The sequence below is a fragment of the Pristis pectinata genome, chromosome 12, assembly GCF_009764475.1.
Source record: "Pristis pectinata isolate sPriPec2 chromosome 12, sPriPec2.1.pri, whole genome shotgun sequence".
Lineage (NCBI taxonomy): Eukaryota > Metazoa > Chordata > Chondrichthyes > Rhinopristiformes > Pristidae > Pristis > Pristis pectinata.
In genome coordinates this window covers 51031665-51046854 of record NC_067416.1, presented here as the reverse complement: position 1 = coordinate 51046854, position 15190 = coordinate 51031665, and the positions used below count along the sequence as shown (strand labels likewise).

General features: G+C 49.5%; 1 protein-coding gene across 1 annotated transcript in view; it reads right to left on the bottom strand.

Moving 5' to 3' along the window:
• LOC127576405 (uncharacterized) overlaps window positions 1-15190 on the bottom strand; it is a 159621-nt gene that overhangs the window by 18568 nt on the left and 125863 nt on the right. Inside the window, exons 27-31 of the mRNA XM_052026915.1 lie at window positions 13036-13350; window positions 11987-12301; window positions 10350-10664; window positions 5979-6293; window positions 2559-2873 (exon numbers count right to left, since the gene is read on the bottom strand). Of these exons, the coding sequence (XP_051882875.1) occupies window positions 2559-2873; window positions 5979-6293; window positions 10350-10664; window positions 11987-12301; window positions 13036-13350 (1575 nt within the window). The remainder of the gene's footprint in view (window positions 1-2558; window positions 2874-5978; window positions 6294-10349; window positions 10665-11986; window positions 12302-13035; window positions 13351-15190) is intronic.

Sequence of the window (15190 nt, the reverse complement as noted above, 5' to 3'; positions counted from 1 at the left end):
CAGAGGCGGGAAGGTGGTTAAAATTAGGCTCAAGTTACCGACAGGTGCCGAGAGTGAAGGGAGAGAAGGATTAGACTGTGCGATGTGAAATGGTGCCGGGAGTGAGGGGGGAGTGGGGTTAGACTGAGTGGGACTTTAATGGTCGAGGGAAGGAACACAGAACACAGAACAGTACAGCACAGAAACAGGCCCTTCGGCCCACCATGTCTGTGCCGACCGTGATGCCAATCTAACCAATCCCATCTGCCTGCACATGGTCTGAATCCCTCCATTCCGAGCCTGTTCCCGTGTCTGTCTAAACACCTCTTATACGTTGCTATTGTATCTGCTTCCTCCACCTCCCCTGGAAGCTCGTTCCAGGCACCCACCACTCTCTTGCCTCATAAATCCCCTTTAAACATTCCCCCTCTCACCTTAAACCCATGCCCCCTGGTATTTCACATTTGTACCCAGGTAAAAGGACTCTGACTGCCCACCCTATCCATGCATCTCGTAATTTAATAAGCTACTATCGGGTTTCCCATCTGCCTCTGACATCTCAGAGAAAACAACCCAGGTTCATTCCATTTCTGCAGCAAGTTAATACTCTTTAGTCCAGGCAACATCCCAGTAAACCTCGTTCAAACCCTCTCCAAAGCTTCCACATCCCAGACTCGAACTATACACTCCTGTACTCTCAGGAGTTGGGATGTTATGCTGCAGTTTTACAAGACGTTGGTGAGGCTGCACTTGGAATATTGTAGAAAGCGACCTGCATCTCAACTCCCCCTCGCACACCATCAGATATGTCAGTCCTCAGCCTCCTCCACTGCCGGGAGAATTCCAAGTGCAAACTGGAGGAGCAGCACTTCGTTTTCCGTCTTGGAACCTTGCAGCCTAAGAGCATGAACACTCAATTCTCCCACTTTAAGTAATCCCCTCAAACCCACCACACACCCCCCCAACATGCTTCTTCCCTTTCCTAGCCAATCTCTGTTTTTTCTACCCACCCCCCTCCTTTTTCCCTCCTTACCTTTGACCCATCCCCTGGTGGATCTGCTCTCCCCTCCTCCCCCGCACCTGTCTATCACTGTCTCTTACCTGCATCTACCTATCACCACCCTGTGCCCACCCTGCCTCCCCTCCTTTGTCCACCTATCACTGCTCTGCTTTTCCCTCCTATGCTGTTTATCAGGCTTCCCCCTTTCCCCATCTTCAGTCCTGAAGAAGGGTCCTGACCCGAAACGTTGACCGCCTGCTTTTCTCCACAGATGCTGCCCGGCCTGCTGAGTTCCTCCAGCATCATCGTGTTTTTCATCTAGATTCCAGCATCTATTCTCAAACCATATCATGTTTAAACTTGGAAAAAATTAGGAGTGGTACTGTTGATCCTTCACTTAAATTTGAGGAAGTTTAGAGTCCATTTATTCAATATTTTCACATGATATAGATCCCCTTATAATAACCTTTCAATTTAGAGGAACGGAGTTGACGACATAATATTGCTCTATTTCTATTGAGAAATTTTAGTCCAGGTTTTTTTTTGTTTTTTTTTAAATTTAAAAAAAAATTTTTTTTTTCTTTAGCTTAGTTTGGTTTGATATATTGTTTATAATTTTTCTTATTGTTTTGGGGATTTTTTTTCTTTCTTTTATATTTTGTAATAAATCTTTTTCCTTTATATTATATTCATTCACTAACAGATCGTTGAATCTACAGATTTTTTTTATACTTTATTGTTCTTTATGATTATCCATGTCATGATTGTTCTCCTGGTCTCTTTGTATTACATGTATAAACATTGATATATTAATCTGTATTAATTTGAAAACTAATAAAAAGATTGAAAAAGAAAAGATTCCAGCATCTACAGTCCTTTGTTTCGCAAGGAATATGCAAGTTGTTGATCATTTAATGGCGGCGGGATTGCCCAGAGCGCACTGCAGGGGGGGAGTCCACCCTACCTCCTGAACTCAGCGGGTTGGGCAGCATCTACAGAGGGAAATAAACAGTCGACATTCCGGGCCAAGACCCTTCTTCGGGACTGGAAAGGAAGAGGGAAGGGGGTCGGATGCGGGCAGATAGGATAAGCGCAGCTAAGTCTCGTGGTCAGCGCGACAGGGTTGGGTCAGAGGGACCGTTTCTGTGCCGTACAACTCTGTGACTACCTGATCATCGTTAATATCAACGCAGGATTTAACGGTCTGTAGACTGCTTATTTACGGAAGATGGTTCAAAAGTCTATCATTGGCTGCATTATTGTTACGGATCCTCAAGGCACCATCCTTGGAATAAGAACTGGTGGCATAACAGAGTCACAAAAGAGCAAATTTGACCTCCCAGAGTCACTTGTCCAGGTTAAACTCCATCTGCCACTTCTCTGCCCAAATATCCAACTGATCCTTATCTTATTATATCCTTTCACAACCTATCCACAATTCCACCAATCTTCGTGTCATCTGAAAGCAGTTTCTGGGAAAGTGCTCAACAACCACTGAAACATAAGTTTAAGGTTAAAATCCCTGACCCCAGTGCGGAAACCCACTCACCGAGGGGGTAACAGCCCCACCCACACTCACCTGTGCAGGAGACTCCAGCGTCATCACCATGTGTGCAGTTGTTCACCCCCCATGGGCTGGCAGGGCACTGGTCGAGGGCAGGCTCTGTCCCATTACACTTCACCCCATCCAGCCAGATGTTCCCAGTTCCCTCTCCGTAGGAGGCATCTCTTGTTACTGACCGGGCTGTCCCACAGTTCAACGCCCTGCAGGTCACGTCCGCTGCATTCATATCCCAGCTCCTGCCGCAGATGGTGCCCCAGGTGGAGTTGTGATAGACCTCGACTCTCCCGGAGCACATGTTGTTCCCCTTCACCAGCCGGACCGGCACTGGGCCTGCAACAGAGGCGGGAAGGTGGTTAAAATTAGGGTCACGTTATCACCAGGTGCCAAGAGTGATGGGAGAGAAGGATTAGACTGTGCAACGTGAAATGGTGCCGGGAGTGAGGGGGGAGTGGGGTTAGACTGGGTGGGATGTTAATGGTCGAGGAAAGGAGTGTGGAACATGGAACACTGCAGCACAGGAACAGGCCCTTCGGCCCACCACAGCTGTGCAGACCGTGATGCCAATCTAACTATTCCCATCTGCCCACAGAGGGTCCACATCCCTCCATTCCCAGCCTGTTCATGTGTCTGTCCAACACCTGTTGTAGTCTAACATTGCTATCGTACTTTCCATCAACGTTGCTTCCACCATCTCCTCTGGCAGCACGTTCCAGGCACCTACCGCTCACCTTGTCAAAAAGTTTGCCTTCAACTTTTCCCTTCTCACCTCAGTTGCTCTCAGATGGAGTGACATTTAGGTGTCAAAATTGTTCTGTGTATGCCGAGGTTTACCATGGGTGATGGAGCAGTGAAACAGCCTGTAGCCAGTACCCTGGTTCCAACATGGCTTCAGCACATTACGGAAACCAGCCTCCCCTCCGTGGACTCTGTCCACACTTCCCGCTGCCTCAGGAAAGCAGCCGGCATAATCAAAGACCCCAGCCACCGCGGACATTCTCTATTCTCCCCCCTCCCATCGGGCAGAAGATACAAAACCTGAAAGCACATACCACCAGGCTCAAGGACAGCTTCTACTCCGCTGTTATAAGACTATTGAACGACAAGATGGACTCTTGACCTCACAATCTACCTCGTCATGGCCCTTGCACTTTACTGTCTGCCTGCACTGCACTTTCTCTGTAGCTGTAACACTTGATTCTGCAATCTGTTATTGTTTTCTCTTGTACTACCTCGATGTACTGAAGTAATGAAATGATCTGTATAAGTGGCATGCAAAACAAAGTTTTTTTTAACTGTACCTTGGTACATGTGACCAATTTACCAACTTAAATTTGGGGATGTGAACTCAGCAGGATAACCGGTTTGGTTTGCATGGTCTTTGTGAATTTTAAGAAAAAAGTCTCACAGCTGCAGTGAGCGGACTGATTGTGATCTCTGGTGCTGTCTGTATTGACTTTACATGTTCTTTCGGTGACTGCATGGATCTCCTCTGGTGCCTCTGGTCTTCTTCCAAATTCCAAAGACCAGCCGGTTGTTATGCGGGATGGTTACTGTAGGTTGTTGGAATTGGCAGATTGGTTCATTATTGTCACTTGCACTGAGGTCTGGCAAAAAACTTTGTTTTGCATGCCATCCGTACAGATCATTTCACCGCATCAGTACATCAAGGAGGTTCAAGGGAAAACAACAACAGAATATTTGTCCAGCAATTGATTATGGGATCGTGTGCACAGACTGATGACCAGTGTTTCCCATCATTACAGATGACGCCAAGATTGGTGTCTCGTGGATGATGCAGCTTGTCCAAGGTTACAGCAGGATATTGATTAACTGGGGAAGTGGGCAAAGGAATGGTACATACAATTCAAAGTTGAGTTTATTGTCACACACACAAGTCCACGTGTGCACAGGTGCAATAAAAACCTGACTTGCAGCAGCAGCACAGGCACATGGCAACAGATACGCAATGTTCACAAGAAAAATATAAATTAGACATAAATTATACACAATTTTTACAAGAAAGAACAATTAGAACAAAAAAAAAGTCCACTGTAGTGCAAAGTGGTCCCAGTGTTGCTGTACTGAGGGAGTGATTAGGGTTGCGCCGGTCAGTTCAAGAACCGAATGGTTGAAGGGGAAGTCGCTGTTCCTGAACCTGGCGCTGTGGGGACTTCAGGCTTCTGTACCTCCTGCTGTGAGAAGAGGTTTCCTCTGGAGTGTTGGAGGCTGAGGGGCAACCCAGTGGAAATTTGTACAATTTTGAGAGGCATCCATAGGGTAGGCAGTCAGAGTCCTTTCCCTCAAGTAATATCATATTACTACCGATGGTGCAATTTAATTTGGACAAGGGTGAAGTCATGTATTTTGAGAAGTTAAACCACAGCAGTGCATACACAGTGAACGGCAGGGCCCTGGGGAGTGTAGAACAGAGAGATCTGGGGGGTACTAGTACATAGTTCCTTGAAAGAAGCCGCACGTACACAGTGATGAAGAAGGCGGATGGTGTGCTTGCCTTCATCGGCCGAGGCGTTGAGTGCAAGAGTTGGCACGTTGTGTTGCAGTTGTACAAAACATGAGTTAGGCTGGACTGGGAGTATTGTCTGCAGTTCTGGTCACCACACTACAGGAAAGATGTGATTAAGCTCAAGAGGGTGCAGCAAGCATGGTTAGTGTGGCAGTTAGCGTAACGCTATTACAGCGCCAGAGACCCGGGTTCAATACCAGCCACTGTCTGCCAGGAGTTTCTACATTCTCCCCGTGTGTCTGCGTGAGTTTCCTCCAGGTGCTCTGGTTCCCTCCCACATTCTAAAGACGTACGGGTTTGGAAGTTGGGGGCGTGATATGTTGGAGCCAGAAGCATGGCGACACTTGCGGGCTGCCCCCAGAACACTCTACGCGAAAGATGTATTTCACTGTGTGTTTCGACATACATGTGACTAATAAAGGTATCTCTGTCCATCTCTAAAAAAGATTCATGAAAATGTTGCCTGGATTGCAGAACTTGAGTTACAAGAATAAAGATAAGATGAGAGATCTTAATTAGTCACATGTACATCGAAAAACACAGTGAAATACATCTTTTGCGTAAAGTGTTCTGGGGGCAGCCCGCAAGGGTCCCCACGCTTCCGGCACCAACATAGCACGCCCACAACTTCCTAACCCATACATCTTTGGAAAGCTGGAGGAAACCAGAGCACCCGGAGGAAACCCATGCAGACACACTAGGAGAACGTACAAATTTCTTACAGACAGTGGCCGGAATCGAACCCGGGTCGCTAGCGATGTAATAGCTTTACACTAATGATTGGATGGGCTGATTTTTCTGGAACAATGCAGACGGACATGACAGGGGATGTAAAAATATGAGAGGCAGAGATAGGGTAGATACCTAGCATCTGTTTCAGCCGAGGGGGTAATAGCCCCACCCTCACTCACCTGTGCAGGAGACTCCAGCGTCCTCTCTGTGTGTGCAATTGTTCACCCCCCATGGGCTGGCAGGGCACTGGTCGAGGGCAGGCTCTGTCCCGTTACACTTCACCCCATCCAGCCAGATGTTCCCAGTGCCCTCTCCATAGGAGGCATCTCTTGTTACTGACCGGGCCGTCCCACAGTTCAACAACCTGCAGACCACGTCTGCCGCATTCGTGTCCCAGCTCCTGCCGCAGACGGTGCCCCAGGTGGAGTTGTGATAGACCTCGACTCTCCCGGAGCACATGTTGTTCCCCTTCACCAGCCGGACCGGCACCGGGCCTGGAACAGTGGCAGGAATACAGTTAAAATTAGACATGTAGATCCTCCCTCTCTCAGAATTCCCTCCAATACCTTACCCACCACTGACATTTAGGTCAGCGGTCACTAGTTCCCAAGCTTTTCCATGATAGCCAAAATACTAGCAAACCAACCAGTTTTACACCACCTCACCTGTGGTATCGACAATACAAATATCCCCACAAGGGCCCCTACAAGTTCTTACCTTGCCTCCTGCAGTGACCAAGGATACACTTGATCAGGTCATGCCAAATTTCTTTAGCCTCCTGAGGAAGTAGAGGCACTGGTGAGCTTACTTGGCCATGGCATCTCCGTGGTTGGACCAGGATTGGCTATTGGTGATGTTCACTCAAGGAACTTGAAGCTCTCAACCCTCTCGACCTCAGCACCATTGAGGAAGACAGGTGCTTGTACACAGCCCCTGTCCTGAAGTCAATCACCAGCTCTTTTTTTTGCTTACATTGTGGGAACGGTTGTTGTCATGGCACCACATCACTAAGCTCTCTATCTCCTTCCTGTACTCTGACACATCATTATTTGAGATACCGCCTACAACGGTGGTATCATAAATGTATTTTAAACTTTCCCACATTCCCACCTTAAATCTGTACCCTCTCGTACTGGACATTTCCATCCAGGGGTAAAAAAAATTGAACGTTTACCCCATTGATGCCTCTCATAATTTGATCTACTTATACCGACTGGTTCTTCAGCCACCGCTGCTCCAGTGACAACACACCAGTGCTGTCCAACCTCTCCTTTAGCTGATACACTCCAATCCAGACAACATCCCGGTGAACCACTTCTGCACCCTCTCCAAAGCCCTCCACATCTTTCCAGAAGTGCAGTAATCAGAACTGCACACAATACTGCAAACGTGGCCCAACGAAAAGTTCATTGAGCTGCCCGTGACACCGTGACTCAAGGCCCCCAAACAATGAGGGCACACAGAACAAATGTCTTCCTTAACAACCCTACACTCTTGTGTTGGCATTTTCAGGGAGCTGTGGACTTCACGTCCCCTGGATCCGTTCTGAGAGACCAAGATCCCTCTGTACATCAGTGCTCCTTAGGGTCCTGCCATATGCTGTGAACTTTCCTCTCGAACTTGACCTCTCCAAATGCAACACCTCACATTGATGCAGATTAATCTCCATCTGCCACATCTTCACCCAGATATCCAACTCATCGATATCCTGCTGGAGACATTCACACCCTTCCTCACTGTCCACAACTCAACCAACTTACATGTATTCTTCAGTTTGTGGGCAAGTAGAAGCAGAAGTTTGAGGTTAAAATCACTGACACCACCGTGGACACCAACTCACAGGAGGGCTTAACAACCTCTCCCACAATCACCTGTGCAGAAGACTCCAGCGTCATCACTGTGTGTGCAGTTGTTCACCCCCCATGGGCTGGCAGGACACTGGTCAAGGGCAGGCTCTGTCCCGTTACACTTCACTCCATCCAGCCAGATGTCCCCAGTACCCTCTCCGTAGGATGCATCTGCTGTCACTGACTGGGCCGTCCCACAGTTCAACACCCTGCAGACCACGTCCGCCGCATTCGTGTCCCAGCTCCTGCCGCAGACGGTGCCCCAGGTGGAGTTGTGATAGACCTCGACTCTCCCAGAGCACATGTTGTTCCCCTTCACCAGCCGGACCGGCACCGGGCCTGCAACAGAGGCGGGAAGGTGGTTAAAATTAGGCTTTAGTTATCACCAGGTGCTGAGAGTGATGGAAGAGAAGGATTAGACCGACATGAAATGGTGCCGGGAGTGAGGGGGGGAGTGGGGTTAGACTGGGTGGGATATTAATGGTCGGGGGAAGGAACACAGAACACAGAACAGTACAGCACAGGAACAGGCCCTTCGGCCCACCATGTCTGTGCGGACCGTGATTTAAACCTAACCAATCCCACCAACCTACACATGATCCATATCCCACTATCCCTGCCTGTTCCTGTGTCTGTCGAAATGCCTCTCACATGTTGCTGTTGTAACTGCTGCCGCCACCACCCCTGGGATCACATTCTTGGCACGTGCCATCCTCTGTGTACAAAAACTGCGCAACTAATCCCAGCTGCCTGCATCGAGTCGGTAGCCGTCAATGCCCTGCCTGTTCCTTGCCTCTTAAACCTTTCTACCGAATCTCCTTCCTCCCACTCCCCCTGCAGTGGGCTCCAGGCACCTACCACTCTCTGACTGAAAAGAAATTGTCTCTCATCTTGCATCTATGCCCCATTGTAGTCGATCTTTCTACCCTGTGAAAAAGACTGATTATAACCCAAGCTGTACCTGTCGTAGTTTTACACACTTCCATCAGATCCCTGCTCAGCTTCCAACGTTCCAGAGAACATCATCCATGTTTGTCCAAACTCTCCTTGCAGCTAATACTCTCCAATCCAGGCAACATCCTGGCGAACCTCTTCTGCACCCTATCCAAAGCCTGCGCACCCTTCCAGAAGTACGGCGACCAGGACTGCACACAACACTCCAAATGTGGCCGAACTAAAATTTTATACAGGTGCTCATGACATCCTCACTTTTATACTCAGTGCCCCCAACCAATGAAGGACAAGCATGCCATACGCCTTCTTTAACTCCCTATCCTCTTGAGTTGCCACATGCTGGGAGCTATGGACATGGGGTTTCTCTGGATCTCTCTTGAGAGACCAAAATCCTTTGTACTTCGACGTTACTTTGGGATCAGCCATTTACTGTAAACTTTCCTCTTGCCCTTGACCTCTCAAAACACAACACCTCACACTTGTCCTGGTTCAACTCCATCTGCCCAAAGGTCAGACTGATATATATCCTGCTGTATCCTTTCACAACTCTCCTCACTATCCACAACTTCGCCAATTTTGATATTGTCTTCAAACAGTTTCACGGCAAGTACTCAACAACCAAAAGCACACAAGGATTAGGTTAAAGCCCTGATCCCAACACTGAAACTGACTCACCCGAGGGAGTAACAACCCCTCCCACACTCACCTGTGCAGGAGACTCCAGCGTCCTCTCCGTGTGTGCAGTTGTTCACCCCCCATGGGCTGGCAGGGCACTGGTCCAGGGCAGGCTCTGTCCCGTTACACTTCACCCCATCCACCCAGATGTCCCCAGTGCCCTCTCCGTAGGAGGCATCTCTTGTTACTGACTGGGCCGCCCCACAGCTCAACGCCCTGCAGACCACGTCCGCCGCATTCGTGTCCCAGCTCCTGCCGCAGACGGTGCCCCAGGTGGAGTTGTGATAGACCTCGACTCTCCCGGAGCACATGTTGTTCCCCTTCACCAGCCGGACCGGCACCGGGCCTGGAACAGGAATGAGGTTAAATTTAGGCATGTAGATCCTGCCTCTCAGAATCCCCTCAAATACCTTACATTAAGGTCACCGGTCTCCAGTGACAACAAACCAGGTGTGTCCAACCTCTCCTTTAGCTAATACACTCCAATCCAGGTAACATCCCGGTGAACCACTCCTGCACCCTCTACAAAGCTCCCACATCCTCCCAGATGTGTGGCGACCAGAACTGCACACAATACTCCAAAAGTGGCTGAATTAAAATTTCATCCAGCTGCCTGTGAGATGCTGACTTCAGTACTCAAGGCCCCCAAACAATGAAGGCACACAGAACAAATTTCTTCCTTAACACCCCTACACTCTTTTGTTGGCATTTTCAGGGAGCTGTGGACTTCAGGTCCCCTGGATCCGTTCTGAGGAAGTGAGATCCCTCTGTACATTAGTGCTCCTTATGGTCCTGCCATATGCTGTGAACTTTCCTATCAAACTTGACCTCTCCAAATGCAACATCTCACATTGATGCAGATTAATCTTCATCTGCCACATCTTCACCCAGATGTCCAACTCATCGATATCCTGCTGGAGACATTCACACCCTTCCTCACTGTCCACAACTCAACCAACTTACATGTATTCTTCAGTTTGTGGGCAAGGAGGAGCAGAAGTTTGAGGTTAAAATCACTGACACCACTGTGGACACCAACTCACAGGAGGGCTGAACAACCCCTCCCACACTCACCTGTGCAGGAGACTCCAGCGTCCTCTCCATGCGTGCAGTTGTTCACCCCCCATGGGCTGGCAGGGCACTGGTCAAGGGCAGTCTCTGTCCCGTTACACTTCACCCCATCCAGCCAGATGTCCCCAGTACCCTCTCCATAGGAGGCATCTCTTGTCACTGACCGGGCCATCCCACAGTTCAACGCCCTGCAGACCACGTCCGCAGCATTCCTATCCCAGCTCCTGCCGCAGACGGTGCCCCACGTGGAGTTGTGATAGACCTCGACTCTCCCGGAGCACATGTTGTTCCCCTTCACCAGCCGGACAGGCACCGGACCTGCAACAGAGGCGGGAAGGTAGTTAAAATTAGGCTTTAGTTATCACAAAGTGCCAAGACTGATGGGAGAGAAGGATTAGACTGTGCGACGTGAAATGGTGCCGGGAGTGAGGGGGGTGGGGTTAGACTGGGTGGGATATTAATGGTCGGGGGAAGGAACACAGAACACAGAACAGTACAGCACAGGAACAGGCCCTTCGGCCCACCATGTCTGTGCGGACCGTGATGCCAACCTAACCAATCCCACCAACCTACACGTGATCCATATCCCACTATCCCTGCCTGTTGCTGTGTCTGTCGAAATGCCTCTCACATGTTGCTGTTGTAACTGCTGCCACCACCACCCCTGGGATCGCATTCTTGGCACGTGCCATCCTCTGTGTACAAAAACTGCGCAACTAATCCCAGCTGCCTGCATCGAGTCGGTAGCCGTCTATGCCCTGCCTGTTCCTTGCCTCTTAAACCTTTCTACCAAATCTCCTTCCTCCCACACCCCCTGCAGTGGTCTCCAGGCACCTACCACTCTCTAACTGAAAAGAAATTGTCTCTCATCTTGCATCTATGCCCCATTGTAGTCGATCTTTCCACCCTGTGAAAAAGACTCATTATAACCCAAGCTGTACCTGTCGTAGTTTTACACACTTCCATCAGATCCCTGCTCAGCTTCCAACGTTCCAGAGAACATCATCCATGTTTGTCCAAACTCTCCTTGCAGCTAATACTCTCCAATCCAGGCAACATCCTGGTGAACCTCTTCTGCACCCTATCCAAAGCCTGCGCACCCTTCCAGAAGTACGGCGACCAGGACTGCACACAACACTCCAAATGTGGCCGAACTAAAATTTTATACAGGTGCTCATGACATCCTCACTTTTATACTCAGTGCCCCCAACCAATGAAGGACAAGCATGCCATACGCCTTCTTTAACTCCCTATCCTCTTGAGTTGCCACATGCTGGGAGCTATGGACATGGGGTTTCTCTGGATCTCACCTAAGGGACCAAAATCCTTTGTACTTCAACGTCACTTTGGGATCTGCCATTTACTGTAAACTTTCCTCTTGCCCTTGACCTCTCAAAACACAACACCTCACACTTGTCCTGGTTCAACTCCATCTGCCCAAAGGTCGGACTGATATATATCCTGCTGTATCCTTTCACAACTCTCCTCACTATCCACAACTTCGCCAATTTTGATATTGTCTTCAAACAGTTTCATGGCAAGTACTCAACAACCAAAAGCACACAAGGATTAGGTTAAAGCCCTGATCCCAACACTGAAACTGACTCACCCGAGGGGGTAACAACCCCTCCCACACTCACCTGTGCAGGAGACTCCAGCGTCCTCTCCGTGTGTGCAGTTGTTCACCCCCCATGGGCTGGCAGGGCACTGGTCCAGGGCAGGCTCTGTCCCGTTACACTTCACCACATCCAGCCAGATGTTCCCAGTGCCCTCTCCGTAGGAGGCATCTCTTGTTACTGACTGGGCCGCCCCACAGTTCAACGCCTTGCAGACCACATCTGCTGCATTCGTGTCCCAGCTCCTGCCGCAGACGGTGCCCCAGGTGGAGTTGTGATAGACCTCGACTCTCCCGGAGCACATGTTGTTCCCCTTCACCAGCCGGACAGGTACCGGGCCTGGAACAGAGGCAGGAATGAGGTTAAAATTTGGCATGTAGATCCTGTCTCGCAGAACCCCTTCCAATACCTTACATTAAGGTCACCAGTCTCCAGTGACAACAAACCAGGTCTATCCAACCTCTCCTTTAGCTAATACACTTCAATCCAGGCAACATCCCAGTGAACCACTTCTGCACCCTCTCCCAAGCCCCCCACATCCTTCCAGAAGTGCGGTGACCAGAACTGCCACAATACTCCAAAAGTGGCTGAATTAAAATTTCATCCAGCTACCCGTGAGATGCTGACTTCAGTACTCAAGGCCCCCAAACAATGAAGGTACACAGAACAAATGTCTTCCTTAACACCCCTACACTCTTTTGTTGGCATTTTCAGGGAGCTGTGGACTTCACGTCCCCTGGATCCATTCTGAGGGAGTGAGATCCGTCTGTACATCAGTGCTGCTTAGGGTCCTGCCACATGCTGCGAACTTTCCTCTCGAACTTGACCTCTCCAAATGCAACACCTCACATTGATGCAGATAAATCTCCATCTGCCACATCTTCACCCAGACATCCAACTGATCGATATCCTGTTGGAGACATTCACACCCTTCCTCATTGTCCACAACTCAACCACCTTTCATGCATTCTTCAGTTTGTGGGCAAGTAGAAGCAGAAGTTTAAGGTAAAAATCACTGACCCCACCGTGGACACCAACCCACAGGAGGGCTTAACAACCCCACCCACACTCACCTGTGCAGGAGACTCCAGCGTCCTCTCCGTGTGTACAGTTGTTCACCCCCCATGGGCTGGCAGGGCACTGGTTGAGGGCAGTCTCTGTCCCGTTACACTTCACCCCATCCAGCCAGATGTCCCCAGTGCCCTCTCCGTAGGAGGCATCTCTTGTCACTGACCGGGCCGTCCCACAGTTCAATGCCCTGCAGGCCACGTCCGCCGCATTCATATCCCAGCTCCTGCCGCAGACGGTGCCCCAGGCAGAGTTGTGATAGACCTCGACTCTCCCGGAGCACATGTTGTTCCCCTTCACCAGCCGGACCGGCACCGGGCCTGCAACAGAGGTGGGAAGGTAGGTATAATTAGGCTTTAGTTATCACAAGGTGCCGAGAGTGATGGGAGAGAAGGATTAGACTGTGAGACGTGAAATGGTGCCGGGAGTGAGGGGGGAGTGGGGTTAGACTGGGTGGGATATTAATGGTCGAGGAAAGGAGTGTGGAACATGGAACACTGCAGCACAGGAACAGGCCCTTTGGCCCACCACAGCTGTGCAGACCGTGATGCCAATCTAACAAATCCCATCTGCCCACAGAGGGTCCATATCCCTCCATTCCCAGCCTGTTCATGTGTCTGTCCAACACCTGTTGTAGTCCAACATTGCTATCGTACTTTCCATCAACGTTGCTTCCACCATCTCCTCTGGCAGCGCGTTCCAGGCACCTACCACTCACCGTGTCAAAAAGTTTGCCTTCAACTTTTCCCTTCTCACCTCAGTTGCTCTCAGATGGAGTGACAGGTGTCAAAATTGTTCTGTGTATGCCGAGGTTTACCGTGGGTGGTGGAGCAGTGAAACAGCCTGTAGCCAGTACCCTGGTTCCAACATGGCTTCAGCACATCACGGAAACCAGACTCCCTTCTGCGGACTCTGTCCACACTTCCCACTGCCTCGGGAAAGCAGCCGGCATAATCAAAGACCCCAGCCACCGCGGACATTCTTCCTTCTCCCCCCTCCCATCGGGCAGAAGATACAAAACCTGAAAGCACGTATCACCAGGCTCAAGGACAGCTTCTACTCCGCTGTTATAAGACTATTGAACGATAAGATGGACTCTTGACCTCACAATCTACCTCGTCGTGGCCCTTGAACTTTACTGTCTGCCTGCACTGCACTTTCTCTGTAGCTGTAACACTTGATTCTGCAATCTGTTATTGTTTTCTCTTGTACTACCTCGATGTACTGATGTAATGAAATGATCTGTATGGATGGCATGCAAAACAAAGTTTTTTTTAAACTGTTCTTTGTTACATGTGAGCAATTTACGAACTAAAAGTTGAGGATATGAACTCAGCAGGATAATGGGTTTGGTTTGCATGGTCTTTGTGAATCTTAAGAAAATGGTCTCACAGCTGCAGGGAGCTGACTGATTGTGATCTCTGGTGCTGTCTGTATTGACTTTACACGTTCTTTCGGTGACTGCATGGGTCTCCGCTGGTGCCTCTGGTTTTCTTCCAAATCCCAAAGACCAGCCGATTGTTATGCAGGATGATTACTGTAGGTTATTGGAATTGGCAGATTGGTTCATTATTGTCACGTGCACCGAGGTCTGGTAAAAAAAAACTTTGTTTTGCATGCCATCCATACAGATCATTTCATTCCATCAGTACATCAAGGTAGTACAAGGGAAAACAATAACAGAATGCAGAATAAAGTGTCACAGCTACAGAGAAAGTGCAGTGCAGGCAGACAATAAGGTCGATGGGCCGCAACGAGTTAGATTGTGAGGTCAAGACTCCATCTTATCATTCAATAGATTTATAACAGCGGGGTAGAAGCTTTCAGGCTTTTGTATCTTCTGCCCGATGGCAGGGGGGAGAATAGAGAATGCCCAGGGTGGGTGGGGTCTTTGATTATGCCGGCTGCTTTACCGAGGCAGCGGGAAGTGTAGACAGAGTCCACAGAGGGGAGGCTGGTTTCCGTGAGGTGCTGAGCTGTGTCCACAACTCTCTGCAGTTTCTTGAGGTCCTGGGCATAGCAGTTACCATACCAAGCCGTGATGGATCCGGATAGGATGCTTTCTGTGGTTCATTGATAAAAGTTGGTGAGTGTCAAAGGGGACATGCCAAATTTCTTTAGCCTCCTGAAGAAGGAGAGTTGCTGGTGAGCTTTTTTGGC